The sequence below is a fragment of the Gekko japonicus genome, unplaced genomic scaffold, assembly GCF_001447785.1.
Source record: "Gekko japonicus isolate JY-2015 unplaced genomic scaffold, Gekko_japonicus_V1.1 scaffold415, whole genome shotgun sequence".
Lineage (NCBI taxonomy): Eukaryota > Metazoa > Chordata > Lepidosauria > Squamata > Gekkonidae > Gekko > Gekko japonicus.
Window position 1 is genome coordinate 394,001 of NW_015173136.1, and position 19,527 is coordinate 413,527.

Genomic DNA, 19,527 nt, shown 5'->3' on the forward strand with positions numbered 1-19,527 from the left:
GACTGCAGAAAAAGGCATACAGTGGGTTGGATCCTATCCTCTATTTTTGTGGGTGTGAAGCTCTGTGTGCCAGTGGCAAGTGTGACATTTTGGCTGATTTCCCTGCTCCCGTCACCCAGTGCTGTTTCTGGGGAATCTCCAGAAACCTGGGTCAACATTGGGAGGGACAGGGGACATGAGGGGGGGGGACTGGGGGAAGAAAATCCCTTTCACTTGTGGGTCTTTGGATCCAACCTCTGCAGTAGTACCTGGATTTCAAGATGCTTACTACATTAAAATGTACTAAGCATCTCGAAATCAGATTTAGGGGGAGGGAGAGAGAGAACATGTACTATAGTACTAAGCTCTCTAAGTAATCACTTTAGGGCCAAACTAGATGTTCTCAGTCCTGGGGAACCCTGCACATTTAGCTGTTTGAAAACCCCCCCAGCACATCAGGTTTAAAAGGACAGAAAAGGGGTGAATGGAATTTCTAAGTGAAAGCATCTGTTCCTGAGTTTTTTATTTCTAGCTGAATGTTTCTTCTTTTGTCTTTTCTCTCTGAAGCTTTGCTCAGGGGCCACTGAAAGATGCTCCTAATTTAATTTGTACACCACACACTGCTTGGTACAGTGAACAGGCCTCGCTGGAGATGAGAGAAGCTGCTGCGACAGAGATACGGCGAGCAATTACAGGTACAGCATGATATAATGTTGAATCGGGAGGGGCTTCCAGTGGAAAGCCAACCCCTAAGTGCTTACCCGTGTTGGTGCTCCATACAGCAGGTAAAGCTTTTAAAAGGGGATTATCCTATGAATAGTGTTTCTATGCCAGGTATACCCCAGACATCGGTTGCATATGTATGTGCCAGCGCATGTGATAAGAACATTTTGAACATTACATCTGCTCCATAGAGCACCAACCCTGGTAAGTGTGTTCATCTGCTTTGGTGCGGGTAGGTAATGCTTCAATCAGCCATAAATTTAGTATCAAGTCTGCTTCCCATTGATATCCCCTCCCCTCCCCTCCCCTCCCCACCACACTCATAATGAAGTTCAGCCGTGCCAGCCCACAAACTTGGTATTTCCTTCAGAAAGGAACATACCTCATGCTTATAGTCAGGAACATAAGTTGGGCATGACAACATCATCCAAAACTTTAAGGTTGCAGAACAAATTGAGAATCCTGTAAAGACCAAAAAACAGCAGACCTTTGGTATCTGACAGAGTGAGCTTTGACACTCAAAAGATTATACCCTGGAAAGTTTTGGCGGTCTTTTAAGGTGGTACTGGATTCAAATTTCGTTCCACTACTATGGACTAACACAGCTACCCTCCTGACACTATCTTTTAAGGTGACAGACGACCTTGCTTGGTTTGGCTGCAACAGAGTGACACAGCTACCTCTCTGAAATGTATCACCCATGTGTAACATTTCCACTGAGGTCCACTGCTTTAATGTCCAGCCTCAACAACATAGCAGGAAGTACTGTAGCATCCATAAGTTTGTAAACGTTCAGATTTGTTTTTAGAAGACTTTCCTCACTCATGTTGGATCCAGTGCCTGCCATTCCCTAGGTGATCCTGTTTAGGAGTCGCTGGCAGCTGGGCCCGTGGTATGTCTACTATCTCTTAAACATCTCCCGTTTATTCTAGCTTTGAAAGCAAGCAGTAGACTCTACTATCCAGTGAGTCTTGCAAAGTGACCTCTGGTGTAGTCCCCTGCAAAGTGACTACAGTCTGCCAGAGCATGAAAAAAAAACAGTTTCACTCAAAAATAAATTATTTTTAATGGCTATGAATGTGAGAAATAATGTCTTATACTTTAATGCTGCACCTCCTGTTGGGCCTTCCCTGCCGTGCCTGCACCCAGTAGCTTGCTTGAGTGATGCTGCAAGTGTCTCAGACTTTGAACACCATTCTGCTATTTTGACAGAGAGCAAAGAATTTTCTCTCCCCTCCCCATTATAATAATCAGAGTGGACGTGAGCGTGTTGTGTGTAATTTGCTGCATATCAATAAGACAGATTGTGCCTGACCTCGTTTTGAATTTGATTCATTCCTGCCTCAGGTCGCATCCCTGAAAGCCTACGAAACTGCGTGAACAAGGAATTCTTTGTCACAACAGCTCCTTGGTCAGTAATAGAGCAGCAGGCAATTCATCCAGAGCTCAATGGTGCCACATACAGGTAAGATGGAGAAAAGGATTTCTCTGAATGTGTTTGCAGTTCTGTAGGCAACAATAGAGCTTAGCCAATGAATTTAGTTAATTCTGCAATTTTTCTGAAGAGGTCTTTGTATAAGACCTAAGTATTGTATAAGATCTGAATACCGTTAGGCCTTCATTCCTCTTCCATAGAATTCACTTCTTTATTCCATCAAGATGTTATTGATATTGATAGTTTTGAGATAACATCTCCGTAAGTATCCCATTGCACGTAGACCCTGTAATAAAGGCACTATAGATTCACTTTGTGCTTCTCTGAAAGGCCTTTGTGGAGTTTCAAGTGAATCTTACCAATTTACCCACAATCATCTTGCCCCTTCCGCATGACATAAGCAGATGATGGAAGACCTCTCGCTCGACTCACTCCATTAGTCGGAGTAAAAAACACCTAAGTTTTCCATGAGGACTTGGAAGGCTTTTTGCAGAGACAGGAATTAGTGCCGTCATGAATGAGTGTACTAATACACTGTTATCATTGTTGACTTATTACGGGCTGAGAGGCAGAATGTGACTCAAAATGTCGGAAAGATAACACAAGCAGTATTTAAGGGGCCATACCTCATGCGTGTCTTAAGCTTTTACAAAGCTGCAGAGGATGGTCAGATTTCTACAGTGAAGTATTCTGTTTTTCCTGGAACCTCTTAAGTACCTTTCCAGACAATAGCTGTTTTGTGCTCTTAATGTGCAATTCTTACTTTTTGTTGTAAAACAATGCAGACACCCTTCTGCAAGGCAGGGTGTCTTGTTGTTGGTTGTGATAGTGTTGTAAGGAAAATCCATTTGACAGTGTCCATGGCCACCTTCTCCCCCACCAGTGATTGTGCCATTTGGGGAACTTTTTACATTTTTAAAAATAAATTTATTTCAAGTTTCTCGTGATATAGTAATTCTCAAGCACTGCACTCACATAGCCTGAAACAAAAGAGGAGGCAAATCTATGCAATTGGATTTATTCACCCCACCTGATTTTAAATAACCTTAAGCCAAGCCTGAACATGTAGGGTGTGATTCTTCCCTGCTCCTTAGGGTTCTTGTACACATCTATAGGTAGCACGTTAAGACAGTCATGGAAGTGTGAAGTCTGTGCATTTCTCCCACTCAGTGCTCCCCAGTTCAGTCAAGTTCATCTTCGTGGCTTCTGCCCAGAAGACCACTCGATGAACAACTCTTACAGGTAAGTGCAACCTTGTTTTATGTGCACTCTGTGGCTTGGATCCCCTGGAAGGGATTTCAGTCTGCCGAGTGCAATTTCCCTGCCTCTCTCCCCTGCCATACTCTGAAATGTCCACCAGAATGCTACAGTAGTGGGGGGAGTCAGAGGTCTGCCCCCCCAAAGGGGGTAATTGGCAGAAATTGCATCTCCTTTGTGTGTGTGTGTGTGTGTGTGTGTGTGAGAGAGAGAGAGAGAGAGAGAGAGAGAGAGTTTTCTCCAGTGGATTGAGCCCCACCGTGTGCATGGGAGAGGGGGCAGGAGAGAAAGAGGGTTCACTGTGCCGAAGCACCGTGTCTGCACAGGGAAAGCTCATACCCTCACCTAAACCAGATACTTAGCAAACCAGTCGTGCTGTTTAGTTTGGGTTGTCTTTTCCAGGCTACTTTTCTAGACTTTTGAGCACTCCTCCTCATCTCTTGTGCCCTACAGAAGTCAGCTAGAGATCAGTCCTTTAGTCTCTTTGTTTTCATTGCATCAACTGATCTTGTCATGGCTTCTGCTACCACCTGCTGATGGGTGACCGAGACTGCAAAAATCCAGGTGCCGAGCACCGGCACCTTTTAAAACAGAGCTTTAGGGAATAAAATGAACTCAGTCTACTCCTCTCATAGAATTTGCACTTCCATGACATTTCAAGAACTGCAGCTGCCGTCGTCCTTCAGTTTGTTGTTTGGGCTAGAATGGCTCGCTGCAGTTTTTCAAAAAGGCCACTTTGCCTCTGCAAAATATTTACTTGGAAGTGGCTGCTTCATCCTCTGGAAAATAGTAATATCTCTCCCTCTCTCTCTCTGCCATTTGCCATTTACTTTGTTATCCTAAAGGGTCCATTTATATGACCACGACTGACATATGACCATCCGTAATCATTAACACCCTGGCACTCACCTTGTCAGCCTAGGAGGATCTAAAGATAATGAAATGCAAGAGGCGTGGCCCGGGGCTTATGTATGCAAAGTTCAAGTGTAGACAGGATCAGCACGGTGACCCTTTGCAACAGCAATAAGGGGTGATAGCCTCTATCCTGCCATTCCACTCAGCAAGTGACTCTTTAGCTAAAGGAGGAGGCAGTCAAGTTGGAGGAAGGCTGAAGCTTCCCGAGTGGAGTGGGAGCATACAGGTCAATAACATAATCATGTGAGACTTGCTGTGATGGTTTGTCACCTGTGCGGACTCACAGGCACAGCACTTTAGGCTGTCCACATCACTCATGGCCTGGGCCTATCACTGGGACTGTGTGTATTCTGTTCTGTGCAGAAGAAGCACCTAGTTTAGTACTGTACTGCACAGATGCCATCATATGCTAACAGCTGTGTGTTTCCAGCTCTTTATGGCTGTGAAACTGTGCTGAAAGGGGTGTGCAGCGCTTAATGGGATCTCAAAAACAAGGGTCTCTGAAGGATTTCAACTGGGGTAGTGACCTGTTACTCATTCCCCCCCCCCCCCCCCCCCGCGGGGAACATTCAATTATGGATGAGTATGCTAATAAGCTTTACATGCATAATATGTACAGGTTGTAGAATGTAGGTAAACTCAGTTCAGAATTACATCCCCCCGTACAGGGTATACCCAGTATAGTTTACAATACATTCTTCTGTTTTAAGGGAGGTTAGTTTGTAAAACATGTAACTCATTTCAGGGAGGGGGAATAAAACTGACTGGCAAGGTATGTTTGGTGGCTGAACTGACAGATGCCTTTCAATTTTATTTCTCCTCTATATGCAGCTGCCCCCAAGTATAACCCTGAATCCAGAGAAGGGCAAGATGTGCATGAAGGAAACTTTCCCCCTTACCTTCTCTCGGAGCTAACCCAAGCTCTCCAAAGATCAAGGCCCCCCCCCCCCAATCTGGGTTGAGGGTCTGGCACTGGACAGCACAATCAGCAGAAGTGTTAGACAAGCATATGTTGGCTTCTCTTACGTTATATTCAAGACAATATAATGGAATTCCAGAGAACATAATGGAATATAATGGAACATAGGAAGATTTAGAGCACAACCCAGTCAAAACCAATTGCTTTTAGTCTCATTAGTTTCAAGGGGAAAGCATCAAGTGCTTAATTCTTCTGCTACACTCAATGGGACTTAAAGTGCTTAACCATGGCTAGATTATACCCTCAGATACTATTCTGTCTTTGCATTAGAGGCAGTCTGAAGCATCTCTGTGAAGACTCTATTCTATCATCATAAAACAAGCCATAAATTTCTTTTCCTTAAAAATCAGTCATGTCCCACTTGCTTGATAAAAAGGGGTTGTGCTCCTTAGCCACGAGCGCTCACGTTTTAAAAAGGGGGTCGTCTTATATTGCAATGTAAACCTTATGCTTTGGCATTTTTGCAGCTAGCACATTCAGAGGATCACATTTTGGAACAACAGGTACAATATTATAAAGTTTGTGATAGTATTTTTTCATTACTTCCTTACACACAGCAAGAAGGAAAACATTTAAAATTTGTTTTCAACAGTTTTAAGATTACAGATGTTGGTAGTCCATCTGTCCGATAAGGCCCAGACCAAGAGGACACTAAGGTACCTTTATGCAGAATGGCAATACAAAAAGCCAGCAACTGCCACTCAGACACTCCTTTCTGGGAGTGTGTTAAGAATTTTCACACAGATGACAAAGAGATTATTTAGGCTCCAAGAAGCAAGCAACCAGTAAAATCATATCAGGCAGGCTGGCGTTAACCTACTCAGCCAGGATACAGTTGAGATATGCAGGGTTCTGCCCTAACATGCAGGTCTGGTTTAAAGACTCTCCTTATTTGTGCCAAAATATTAGGGCTATGGGAATGGACTCATCAATCTACTAGCTTTCTCCAATTTTCTTTTTGCACAGTTTAGGGTTAGGAAAGCTCAAAGTAACTATTAAAAAGCATAGCCAGTTGGCTACGCATGCTAATCCTGATGGGCCATACTGGTAAGAGTGTGCTAAATGTCTTTCCATTTCCATTTCACTTGCAAACAAATTTATTTGGTTGGGTTTTGAATTCATTCACTTTTGTATTTGCTTTTCTTTTCTCCCCCCCCCCCTTTCCACTGGTTTCAATGTGGAATGCATTTTAATAGGAAACGCAAATTGCGCCATCCTATACAGTAGATTGCCGTTTGGATGCAATGATCACATTGTACCTTTCACTATAGTGATCGGTCCAGGCAAATGCCAGATTGATGGGAGAGGAAGGGTACAAATTAAAATTATCCCTTAAAGAGTGCATTGGGTTACAGAATAGGCATAGAGAGTTGATAAGTGCCCCAATAATGTAGCATGGCAGAACAGGCAGAGACTTACATTTGACAAAACCACAGTTTTGACAGGCTGTGGTTCATTTGAGACGTCTCCCTGGCTATCCTTTTTCTTCAGTAGTCTTTGTATTGCTGTTTGGAATCCACACATTATTGAGAAGATGCTGACTGATATCCAAGAGGTGCAGCAAAACATTTGTCTCTCTGCAGTTTCGCCCAGGACAGCCTAACCTAGTACAACCACTAAAAGGAACTAGAATAGAAGGGTGAACCTTACAACTGGATCACCACTTTGTTTAGAATAAAGAATTTCCTTCCCAAGTCACTGAGCCAGCAATAATTACAGGAGACTTGTACGTTGCAATAAGCAGGAGTCTATATTTGAGCCAGCAGTGTGGTTGCTGGAACACTGGGGTGGATCCTACCACACCTTCCTTCTGCCTAAAGGAAACTTCCTCCAACTTAGGTGGCTGTTCCATTGGAGAAGGCACCACTTTAGTTGGAGGAATACTCCTTGGAGGATGACAGGATCCCCCTCCCCCCAACTGTGTCTATGAAAACCTGTGAACAAACTGTTTGATTAATGAATGGAAAATGTCTGTCAGTTCCATCTCTCCTGATACTCCTCTCCCCATTCTCTTGAGCTCGCTACAACAGACCACCAGGCACCAATGAAATTAAATTCAGCACAACAAATGAACAGCAGGCATTAATTGTGATTCCATTTATTTTCATTGCAGTAGTGACATGAATTGGTAGAATTTTTTGCTTTATTTGCTTGGAACCAAAGGAACTTTCCCACTAGGAGGCATTGTGTGTAAATTAGGCAGCTTGTCTCTGAAACAAGAGTTGAAAGTAATATCAAAGCTGCCATTGAGCAACCTGCCCTTTGAAGACTGTCCAAAAGCTGTAGTTGGTACAGAATGCTGCAACCAGAGTGTTGACTGGAGTGAGTCGTAGGGACAATATCACCCAGTCTTGTTCCATCTGCATTGACTTCCAGGCTCAGTTCAAGGTGCTGGTATTGACTCTTAAGCCTCCTCCTTAAGCCACCCAGTCTTGTTCCATCTGCATTGGCTTCCAGGCTCAGTTCAAGGTGCTGGTATTGACTCTTAAGCCTCCTCCGATATGAACCTACCCATATACTCCTGTCATCTTCAGAGGCCCTGCTTTGGCTGCCCCCACCATCTGTAGCTAGATGGGTGGCAGCTTGAGAAAGGACCTTCTCGGTCATGGCACCAAAAGTTTCGAACTCTCTCCCCAGGGAGATTTGTCTGTTTCCCTCTATTGGTCCCAGTAGGTGAATTTTTTTTTGTTTCATCTGGCATATCTCCAATTAGGGTTACTGGTTCTCCTTCTGGAGGTGTTTGTGTTTTTAATTGAATTACTTTATAATTTTAACTGCTCAAATGTTTTTTATGTTCACCATCTTGTACACCCTGATCAGGTGGAAAGGCAGCATAAAAATATAATAATAATGATAATAATAATGATGATGATGATAATAATGATGATGATAATAATAATAAAATTAAAAAATCTCTCCTTGTATATAATTGAGTAGTGGGGTGGCACTTTCCAGCTCTCCCATTGGCTATGCAATGTGCTCCATCAGCCATTGGCTCCGCCGCCACCAATCAAGACTACTTGTGTTCTATTGGCTGGGGGCTGGGTCTGCTCCACTTCCCCATTCAGTCCCACTTCAGCCACTGTTCCCTGTCCGAATAACTGGCAAACGGCTGTCTTGCCTGACGAAGACACTTCTGCTGCTTGGCTCCTCTGTGGAACTAACTTTTCCCTCAGTGGCTGTTGGTAGGCAACCAAGCTTGGTTCTGTCAGTAAAAAGACAAGGAAGAAAACCCCTTCCAGGCCTTTGTGAGGAACTCATTGGGGCCAATCCTGACTAGGGTTGCCAGCTCAAGGTTGGGAAATTCCTGGATATTCTGTGTCTAAAGAAGCCAGAGTTTGGGGATGGGAGAGGCCTCAGATTAACAGAATGCTGTAGAGCCCACCCTCTAAAGCAGTTATTTTCTCAGGGCAGGGGGAGATCTATTGTCTGGAGTTCAGTTGTGATACCCGGTGATCTTCAGGCTCCACCTGGAGGTTGGCTACCCTAGGTGTAGCAGTTACTGTTTCAGAGCAGGGTCTGCCAGGCAGAGATCAGTTTTTCTTCCCCTACGGCATTATACCCTGCTGAGTCCTTCCCCTCCCCAAACACTGCCTTCCACAGGATCCACCCCCCAACTCTGCAAGTATTTCCCTACTCAGAGCTGACAACCCTATTTTCCCCTCAGTGCCTGTCACTAGGCAACCAAGCTTGGTTTTGTCACTAAAAGACCATTTCCATACCTATTTTGGCCTTTGGGAGAAAACTTATTGGGGCCAGTCCTGACTAGGGTTGCCAGCTCCAGGTAGGGAAATTTCTGGAAATATTATGGTAGAATCTATGATACCTGGTGATCTTCAGTCTCCACCTGGAGGTTGGCTACCCTAGGCATAGCAGTCAGTGCTTCAGAGCACAGTAGAGGCTGCAGGTGTGTGGGGTAGACAGAAAGCTGAAGAGTGAGGGGCAGATAATGGCAGGTTGATACTTGGCTGGGAAGGAGATAGAGTTGTCAACTCCAGGTTGGGAAATTCCTGGAGACTTGATGGGTGGAGCCTGGAGAGGGTGTGGTTTGAGGGGTGAGACCTCAGACAGGTACAGTGCCATAGACTCCACCTGCCAGACCAGTCTGCCCTCCAAATCAGCCATCCCCTCCTAGGGAACCATGGTTGCCAATCTCCAGGTGAGGGGTGGAGAGCACTCAAAATTACAACTCCTCATCAGGTAGCACAGATCAGTTTCTCTGGAAAAAATGGTGGACTCTGTGTCATTATACCTTATTGAGGTCGCCAGAGCAAACTGATGCTGAGTGCCCAAGGCCAGGGCACTCTCCCAGAGCCTCTTTCTTGAGTCTGTTGTATTTATTTCCACAACAATAACAATACTGTTCCCACACCTTGTAAAAGGGGAATAATCCTAACCTGCCTTTTAAAAACCCAATTTTGTATATGACTGAACTGTGCAAAAACAATGGTGAAGATTTTGATATCTCTACCCCCCCTCCCCCCCAAATTTGACTAAGGTGTTTTCTGTAAAAGGTGCCTTCAGACCCATGTCATTTTTTCCAAAGTCCCCTCAGTTTCAAAAGCAACTTGTCATGTGGAAGGATAGCCAGCCTGAGAGGAAAAATGAGCATAAAGAAAGACCTCTTGATTTCACAGGACTAATTTTGTGATTCTTCCAAGCCAGCCCTTAGGCTCAAGCGACAGCAGTGCAATATCAGTGATATGGAGGAGGAGGCCAGGCCTGCTTTAGTTGTGTCTTCCAGCCATGTACTGCATATCAAGTTGCAGAAAATTTAAAAAATGCCCTTTTTTAGGTTTAACGATGAGCTACTACATCGAGCTACTTAAACTAAAACATTGTCAAATTCATTAAACTTTTATGTTCAGAAACTCTGTGATCCATGCTCAAATCTACTGGTACATGTTATTTTAAGGAGTTTGTGGGAAGAAGTGCCTCATCACTCAAGTGTTTCAGTTGCCTTTATGGAGTATGAATTAACTGGACAGGAGTCTGTCATATTTTCTCTCCAGATATTTATCAATTAGAGCTTGATTTGTAATTTTATGGCTGTCTACTCCCCTTTAAATAGGGGAATCTGCATTCTGCAGCTGTTTGAAGGCTGATAGAAAACAGTTGCAGGTGTTGTAATGGTGTGGATAAAGTAGTGTGAAAAACAAAACACTGAACGGGCAGAAATCTCTCTGTTAAAAGTGTGTTGACATAAATCAGATTATTACTAGTTTCCAATAAGCTTGAAAGAGTTTACAGGCGGATTTTTGCAATAAGGCTATAGCAAGAAACAGAAAGCACAATCTTAGAACTGTTTGTTTGGTAAAGAAAGAATGGAACTTCTGAGGAGTAAGCTGGGTTTCTGTTGTACTTCCACTCAAAGCCTCTCTCTCTAGAGCATGTTTGCACATTGCTGTCTTGTAACTTAGAAATCAATCTTTTCCTAGATATCCACCAGGCATGGTGAGCGTTACACCAGGTGGGATTCCAGCAGCTATGGAAGGTATCATTCCTGGAGGGATTCCTGTTACCCACAATCTTCCAACCGTGGCACATCCGTCCCAAGCTCCATCTCCTAATCAGCCCTCAAAACATGGGGACAACAGGGAACATCCCAATGAGCAATAGCAGATCATTTTAAGCACTCCAATTTGGGACCAAGAGACATTGGAAAAGAAAATTATACACAAACTGACAGGAATTTGATTTTAAAAAATTGAAATGGTTGATTTTGGACTAATGCATCATGATGTTCCAGTGTTAACTACAAGAGAAAAAAAAAAGATATAGGAGTCGAGACTTGGGGGAGGGAGGGGGATCCCAGAAGTCACCTGCTTACTGAAGCACTGAAAACTAGGATGTGATGATACATTACTGATCAGCTTCTGTTATTGTGTGTTTAAGTTTCCTTCATCTTTACATCAATCACAAAATAGTATGTATTTCTTCCCTTTTGGGGAAATAGCAGGTAACCTGCTGCTTAAAAACATGTCCAACAGTCCTAACAAAGCTTAAATGATATAAAGAGGAAACCAAGATGTGACTTCAGCCCTTTCCTTCCTCACTTGCCTGGCTCCTCCTTGTACAGCCTGAGGAACGTTAACCCAGAGATGGGGAGACAGTTTTTGCTCACTGCAGCTGCATATGGCCACTAATGTATTGGAGGGATGCTACTCAAAGGTGACTAGTTGTGCAGGTCAGGAATCCTGGTAGGAGCAAGGGGGGGAAGGCTTGCATTGAACTAGCTGCCTTTTCACCACAGGAGCGGACGCTTCTTCTGCAAGATACACTTAATAAAGTAGCTGTACATTCAATAACACGTGCCGATGATGCAAAAATGAAAGTGTTAAGTCTCACATTTATACTCAGATATATTTTTCTCAGTTTTAAAGCCACAGCTATTTTATTGAGTGAAAAAGTCTTGAGCTGGAAAGGGTTCAAGAATAATGTTGCATTTCCTTATGTCTCAGGAAAAAAAACAAAACACTTTTTATGGTAACTTGTCAAGACTGTATGAACAAAACCCACTTTTTTAGACATTGAAGTCTTCTTTTCTTCATGTGATATTTTATACAAGAACACTTCAAAATGTGTTATTAGATGTGACTGATTTTAACAAATCCTATTAGATTTGTATCAACTAGTTACATGTTATATTCATAGTCTTTTGTGAATCATCGCCTTTTTGTTGGAAAAAGATGGCCTATTCTGAGCCTTTGTATGGGTACATTCCTGTTTCTGTGATAAAAGTTTTAAAAGCTGTCCCAAACAGAAAAAAAAAACCAGAACCAATGGCTACCAGAAATATGTTTTGTTTTAGTGTGTTACCGTTACTGTATTTGTTTATTGTAAAGGTGGACATATAGCGTTCAGTGCAGTTTTCAATAAAAAGTGACAGTTTCTATAATTTGAGCTGGACCTGGCTCTCAATGTCCTTGACCCTCCTGTGGTCAATTCGTGTGAGTGATCAATGCAGCATTATCTTCCTGAGATCTCCGTGAAACAAGGCGATTGTCCACCACTAGTCTTAGACTTCCAAAATGTAATCATTACTGTTATTACACAATCTTGAGCTCCAAATAGACCAAGCAAGCTTGGTAAGAAGCTATAAAAACCAAACAAAAATTAAAATTCATGCCAAAGTGCTGTCATGTCATTGAGAGCAGTGAAAATAGGCAGTCCCCCTGAAACCGGTTAGAAGTCTCACAATATACACTGCCACCTAGGGGCTTGTTCAGACATGACTTAACAGCCAGGATTCAGACAGTAAGAGAGATTGGCTTCAAAGCTCATCCTCTGCCATCTAGCCTTCAGCAGAAGGTAAAGAAGAATCTCAAATTCATTTGCTCGTAGGACTCCACTTCTTACAAGAAAGAGCCTGCTTAAAAAAGCAAGAGGAGGTTATGAGCACACTGATTTTCAAGCCACAGGAGGAGGCCACATGATACTTGACCAAGTTTGCAAGTCAAGGAACCTGCACTAGGGAAAACATTTCCCAGACTGCTCACAACTGGTAGGAATCATACCCGCAGTGCAAATTGTTCCAGGGTGCCACATGAGGATGGTTAGAAATCACTGCCTTAGTCAACAGCTGTTACCTGTTTGAGCTGGCAGCATGTGTTAATACCAGTGAGAGCTGCTGTAGAAGTGCACATTGTCAAGGAAGGCCCTAATTCATGTCTGACTTCAGCTACACAAGGCCAGTGGGGTAAATACTAGTTGCCGTAAAGACACACTTGTAACTGCATTAGGAAGTGTTCCATGCACAGGGGGATAGTAATACAATTTCTGCATTATTTCCAGTTCAAACCACGGTCTCACCAAAGACCACTTTGGTCTTTCCCACTCTCTTAAAATGACTTCGCTATGCAGTAGTGACTACATGAAGTAAAATAGGGGGAGTGTACTGAGACAGAAATAGAAAGCAAACCATTGTTACAAAACTTGTATTTGTTTTAAGTTAATGGAAAAGCACATTACCAGCTTTGAACATGTTCAAGGGAGTCAACTTCATAGCGGTGGCAATGATCTAACACTGCAATTATGAATAACTTACCATAGACACCAGTATAGAGCAACCAGGAGAAGGAACATGGGTGAGTTACAGAGAACATTGAGGAAGCCACACAAATGAAGGTGAAATAACAGAACATTTACACCGGCATTAGTGATTTTTTAGAAGCTGCTGTTTGTTGAAACTTTGCTTTTAAATGGAGCAGTGGCATTCCAGAGTGGTGGTGTTAACATTGGTAAAAAATGGACACTTTTAAGAAGACAGTCCAACTTGTGGCACACTCTTCTACAACCAGGATATATGCTAGAAACCTCTGGCACAAAAATTTACTTGATGGGAAGTTAACATCCTACTACTTCCAGGTGCAAGCTTGAAGAAAACTTCTCATTTAAAACTAAACCACTTTTTCCCCTTGAGGAAAAGGTTTCAAGTAAAATTTAAGCATAACCGCTATCACTGGAAGCCATCTTAGTACAATAAGTAGGATAAACCACCAAATAAAGAAGATGTATCATTGAAGAGTTTACAAAACACTGAACTAATTTAGAAAGCTGTAGTACAACAAAGCATCCAAAAATAATTTTAGGATAGAAAAGTGGGGGTGAAGAGAAGGGGAAGGCATTTCATGCTATTCACCATTACTCTTCTTTATTAGCATCGATTTAGTGGGAGTGTTTTAAAGAGAAGAGGGTTGGCGGGCTCTGAAGCCAAAATAGGTAACAAAAGAGTTCAAGTGGAAAAAAGATAAAATCATACAGGTACTTCAAGCAGGGTGGAGGGGTGGGGAATATATCTAGTACGGCTCAAAAAGTCAGTATCAGTATAAATGAATGGATTTTTAATGTGATCTAAGGTAACACCACAAACAATACTGTTGAAAACTCACAGATTTCTGTAATTTGCCTTTTCACCTTGATGAGATGGTGCAATAAAATCAATTTGCAGATTTGAATAAATGCTTAAATAAAGCCTTAACCATGCATTGTTTCAGTCAATAGTCAAGGCCAGCCGCTACTTGCAGCAGAATAGAAGCTGAGTAACAACTACTGGTCTTATGGCCTATCAAAGTACTAGTCTCTATGTATTATGTGGATGCGTTGAGACTACATTACAAGAAGTTTGGGTGTTGCTACCTGTATAGCATGAGGGATATAAGACAGTTTAAAAAATCACAGTTTTCATTTTATTCCCATCGGCAACCAGCAGCCAAATGCACTCAACCAAGAAGGATGTAGAAAGATCAGGCACTGTGGGTAGCGACTTAGATATTTTCCCTCTTGGGGGGGATGCTAATAAAGGTCATTTAAGACAGCCGCAGCTCCCAGGGGAAAGCCACCAGCCATTAACATAGCAACTCACAAGTAAGGGTGTAACTTAAACATCATTTCAAATAACCGCTTGTCCAGAGATATGGGCATTTCATTGTAAAATAGGCATTAAAAGCCTGTAAACAAGGTATTAACTTGCCTTATGATTGTATTTGGAAAAACTTAAATTGGAATTGTACATTAAAGCAGAACCTGCTTTAAAAGAGAAATTCTATCGTTCCAACTGCTTAGGAAATGTGTTTGATCAAAAACGCAAACATGCATCCTTTTGCCTAATAATCACTGAATACATCAGAAAAACTATAAACAAAAATATACATTTCACATTTCTGTGTCAGAGGTGAGTAGTATTAATTTCTTTAGTGTCATGGATTGAAATTTTTTAATGTAGGTTTATTGCCAAGATTTCTTCTGAAGATTTTCAACACCATCTGAGCCACAATATTTAAAAGCAGCAAATTCTGAAGGGTTCATGGAGCCATAATTTTTTTAAGAACTATGTAAAAATATTGCGTAGGGCTTCTTTCCAAATTCTTATTAAACAAGGAAATCTACTGCAAAAGGTTCCCTGTCATCTTTTCCACCATCATTAATCTTCAAAAAGTGCTTATCAAGAACTGTTTTTAACATACAAAACTATTCTGCCTTTAGTGTTTTTAAAGTGAGGTTCTGGATAGGCTATATCCATTTAAGATAGCATGGCTAAAGTTATCATCAAGTATAATAAAAGATTTTTCTACTGGAAGATATATTCTGAACTTATACTTTTAGGAAACATACATACTCAAATGTGGCCACAATCAATCAACATGCAAAAAAATGCCAAAAGTTTACATACCAAGAAAAGATAATATACAGTACTTTAAAACAATTTTAGAGTGAAGGCTTTTAAGGAAAACTGCCAAAGTGCTTTCTCACTCGATTTTAATGACCAAGGAGTGTTCCTCATTGGAGACAATTTTAACTTGCAGGGGGGAAAGGCTTGATAAAATAGTAATTTCTATTGAACAACTCACAGCAAGACCAGGTTGGGACAAAATGCAATTCTCAGTTCAGTTTAGATGTAGCAAATTCCACACAATTGTTTAGTATACAGCTTTCTGGAATACAGAGACTCCTTTGACTAGTAGGCTGGGAGGAAGGAAAACAAACTATCCCAAAAGAAATTACACAAAGTATTAATAGACAGCAAGAGAAACCTTTACAGAAAACAAAAGGGTCACTCAATCAAAATTTATCATCCCTTCCAAAGGTGTTTTTTTCCCCTTTAATATTTCATTTTATTATAATGGGCACAACAGTAACTCAAAGTTTAATAAAATAATGAACTTGTTCATACATCTGACTTACTCGGGAGATATGGCATCAACCAAAAAAGCCACATGATCTAAACTGGGCAACTGTTAGATTTCACATAAAATGATCTTTCAAGGAAGTATGTCAGACTGCTTAAAACGTGATGCAAAATTACCAAGTTTTACTGTAAGTCTTAAAAGGAACAAATACCCATCTACTATGTGCTTTTTAAGTGCCCTTGCTCAAAAGAAATGCTTCAATAATTTTAAGATGCTGGTAATACTTTTTTTCCTATTACACAACTTTCTTACACGACCACATGCGGTACATTTATAGACAGATGTACAATTGGAAAGAAAAATGCCTTTTCTGTCTAGGTAATAAAATTAGGATTTTGTTTTTTACAAATGGTAGTCCAACCAATGTAGCCATCTTCACACATCAGATGAGTTTCTGAATTCGCCCCATTCTGATTAAAAATCCTATTCAGGATGCTTCCTGCTACAAGTGGGTAATTATGTAACAAACTGCTAGAGCATGCCCCAGAGTCTGGGGTGCCACCACACAATATGCACATTTGGGAATCTCCATTTTTCTCATTCATCATCATCATCTTCATCTTCCTCTCCATCTGAAAGGGAAGTACAAGGGCGGATTTGTCTATAGCGGTCAAGCCACTTCTCTACCATCTGCGTTACCAGGGGATGGTTGCGCCGGCGAGAGCTTTTCTGCATAGCAACTAGGACTCCACCTTCTGTCACACAACAGTCCAGCCACTCCCTGAGTAGCTTCTCTTGCTGTTCCTCGTTACCGATCTTCAAGGAGAGAATACACACACTTAGGACACAGTTAAATTTGTATTTTGTTGTTCAGTCGCACAGTCGAGTCCGACTCTTTGCGACCCCATGGACCAGATCACGCCAGGCCTTCCAGTCTTCCGCCGTCCTCTGAAGTTTGCTCAACTTCATGTTCGTTGCATCTATTACCAACAACTTAAAAAGATACTTAAAAAGATACTTATGTCAACAATCTAGCTGACTGTAAACAACATCAGATTCTTTCAGACTATATAAAGATTATATCTTTTCCCTGCAAATGTTTAGATGTTTGAGCAACAGGTTTTCTAAACGTGACTGAAGCTGATTAAAATGCTCATTCACTATACAAGGCAAGCACTCAACAGGTTAATTCGAATCTAGTGTTTCAACTACCCTAGTTTTAGCTTCTTTAAGGAGGATACAGTGGCATGGTTAGTTATTATTAAAAGCCCTTGTAACTTTCAGCAAGCCCTCTTAACTTCTACATTGCAGTTACAGTAACTTTAAGGGCTTGTATCATACCAAACACACTATCCAGGAACTCATGGTTGTCTGTTGATACACTGCTGCGTGGAAAGTCTCTGCGGACTCTCCTCACAAGGTTCATACAACAACTGTTTTTTAAAAAGCTGAGAAGAAGGGCAATGATATTAATTTGACTCACAACACTATTTCCCTGACAAAGAAGATACTGAAACCTGCTTTCAAAATACATCCTCTCCCAAGGGAGCCAAAAATTCTGGCTCTCCCTTAGAGGCATTTCTCTGCTTATGCAATTTTTTTGGACACTTACTTGAACCAGTCTGAACAGCTTAATGTTTCTTACCTCTTGAGCAGACAGGAAGTGAATATGCAGCAGCTTCCTTTCACTGTCAACCAATGGTAAAAAAGTAATAGTGATATCATCATCAGTGTTCAAGTTAGCACCAGCACCTCGATTGCCGTAGCCATCATTCTCCATGGCAACCAAAGCAGAGAAGTGGCCCCGTGTGTAGCCCAGAGCAATAGGGCTTTTCCAACAAAAACTCTGTTCCCATAACAAAGGCAAATATACACCTTAAAAAAAAAAAAGATAAGGAAAGAGGAAAGACAGCAGAGCTCAGTATATTATTGATTTCTGGCAAGAATACATGTCTGAAGACATGCTGGAACAGTACTACAAAACTATATTGTGGCATCTTATAAACTAATAAATTTATTGTAGCGTAAGATTTTGTGGACTAGAGCCCACTTGATCAGGTACATCTTAGTCAGAAACGCATTCTAGTCCACAAATTAATTCATCGTCAAGGTAACAAAACCGACTTGCTTTTGATGTAACAGACAATCTCTCCAGAATCATATAAGGCACATCTCTAGTATACCTTTTAAAGAGCTGGCATTGCATTAAAATGCTTATCTTCAGGGAGAGAATTAATGGTATAGTTCAGGCATGTCCAACTTCGAACAGGTAGTGATCTATTTTTTCCAGCCAAAAGTGCTGGTGAACTACCACCATGAAAATAAAGTTTCAAATTAGTTTCAAATTAGATTTTAACCCACTAACGTTGGGTTCTACCGCCTGCCTGCCCCATTCTGTCATTTACTGGTAAGCAAAATAAGCAAAAACAAAACAGAGAGGCAAAGATCCAGAAAGAACTGCCAACATTTTTTATTGAGTTATAACTTTCTTTAACTGTCTCAATAACTTTCTTTAACTTTTATTCAGAGTTATTTGTGTTAAATGTAGGTCAAGTATTGATCCAGGCTGATCTTGCGCAGTCTTTAAAACTTCGCTCTTGCTCATCAGTGAGATGTCTGAGTCTGCATTTCATCCACCAGCTTTTTGAAGTTGGGTGAATATTGTGTGAGGGCCAGTCTCAGGGAATCCTGGAGATGTTCATCTGTCATGCTGGACACCTGTCCAGCAAACCAGGAGACCAAGTGGGGCTGGTGATCTACCTCTGACCCCTCCGCGATCTACTGGTAGACCGTGATCTACTTGTTGGACATACCTGGTATAGTTGTAATTTTATCCCAGTGGTATTCCCTGGTGACACAGCAAACACAAACATGCACTTCCCTAGCTGAAGTTGGCACTGAGGAAAGTCAGTGCCAGGAGTTCATTAACAATTTTGACATCAGCAAGATAGAAAACCCCTCTACATGCATTCTTTTTCAAATGGCAAAGCTTTGAGCACGACTAAAATATAAGGCTCCCTATATATCCAGGAAACTGAATGAAAACTTGTTCAGCCCAGTGCCACTTAACATATACCCTACAGCTTTATTACATATAACTCAATCTCCCACTCCTTCTAGGGTCATCAAAAATTCCTGACAGAGACTCCTGAAAAACAACTAAGCTCGGAACATGCCCTGCCTTGAGAGAGTTTAAAAATAGCAGTGAGTAATCCAAGTGCATATGTAGCATAGCAACCTTTCGCAGAGGAACTGTGTCCAATGCATTTCCACAGGAGGCTACCTTCAGCATGTCTCCCAAAAGACAATCAAGACCAAATGGGCCTCTTACGATCATCTCTGTCTTGTCCTCGCCTATACTCCATGTCACATGTGTGCTATATTTGGAAGGAGTGTTTCTACATACAGAGTTGGGATTTATACTAGTCTTGTCATCAGGCACACTCCTAATTGCCTTTGGTGAATATAAATGGTTTCTATGATTCAGGCACATCCCCACTGCCAAAATATAGTATACATGCAGCTTCCACAATTCTCTTCCAGGAAATAACTGTGCTGCCACATCTGTATGCCGTCTCTCATCTGAAAGAAGGGGGCAAATGCATGACGAC

The 19,527-nt window shown here is 41.7% G+C and overlaps 2 protein-coding genes across 5 annotated transcripts in view; one reads left to right on the forward strand and one right to left on the reverse strand.

The window, feature by feature from the left end:
• Positions 1-12,211, forward strand: part of CTBP2 (C-terminal binding protein 2) — a 287,345-nt gene extending 275,134 nt beyond the window's left edge. For 2 of the 4 annotated variants that reach the window (XM_015422199.1, XM_015422200.1), the window contains exons 8-11: positions 547-674; positions 2,050-2,167; positions 3,308-3,379; positions 10,727-12,211. In XM_015422199.1, the coding sequence (XP_015277685.1) occupies positions 547-674; positions 2,050-2,167; positions 3,308-3,379; positions 10,727-10,907 (499 nt within the window). In that variant the 3' untranslated portion in view covers positions 10,908-12,211. The remainder of the gene's footprint in view (positions 1-546; positions 675-2,049; positions 2,168-3,307; positions 3,380-10,726) is intronic. The other 2 variants (XM_015422201.1, XM_015422198.1) reach the window with 1 other exon arrangement.
• A 3,181-nt stretch (positions 12,212-15,392) lies between these two features.
• ZRANB1 (zinc finger, RAN-binding domain containing 1) overlaps positions 15,393-19,527 on the reverse strand; it is a 78,196-nt gene continuing 74,061 nt past the window's right edge. Inside the window, exons 10-11 of the mRNA XM_015422192.1 lie at positions 17,562-17,791; positions 15,393-16,732 (exon numbers count right to left, since the gene is read on the reverse strand). Of these exons, the coding sequence (XP_015277678.1) occupies positions 16,514-16,732; positions 17,562-17,791 (449 nt within the window). The 3' untranslated portion in view covers positions 15,393-16,513. The remainder of the gene's footprint in view (positions 16,733-17,561; positions 17,792-19,527) is intronic.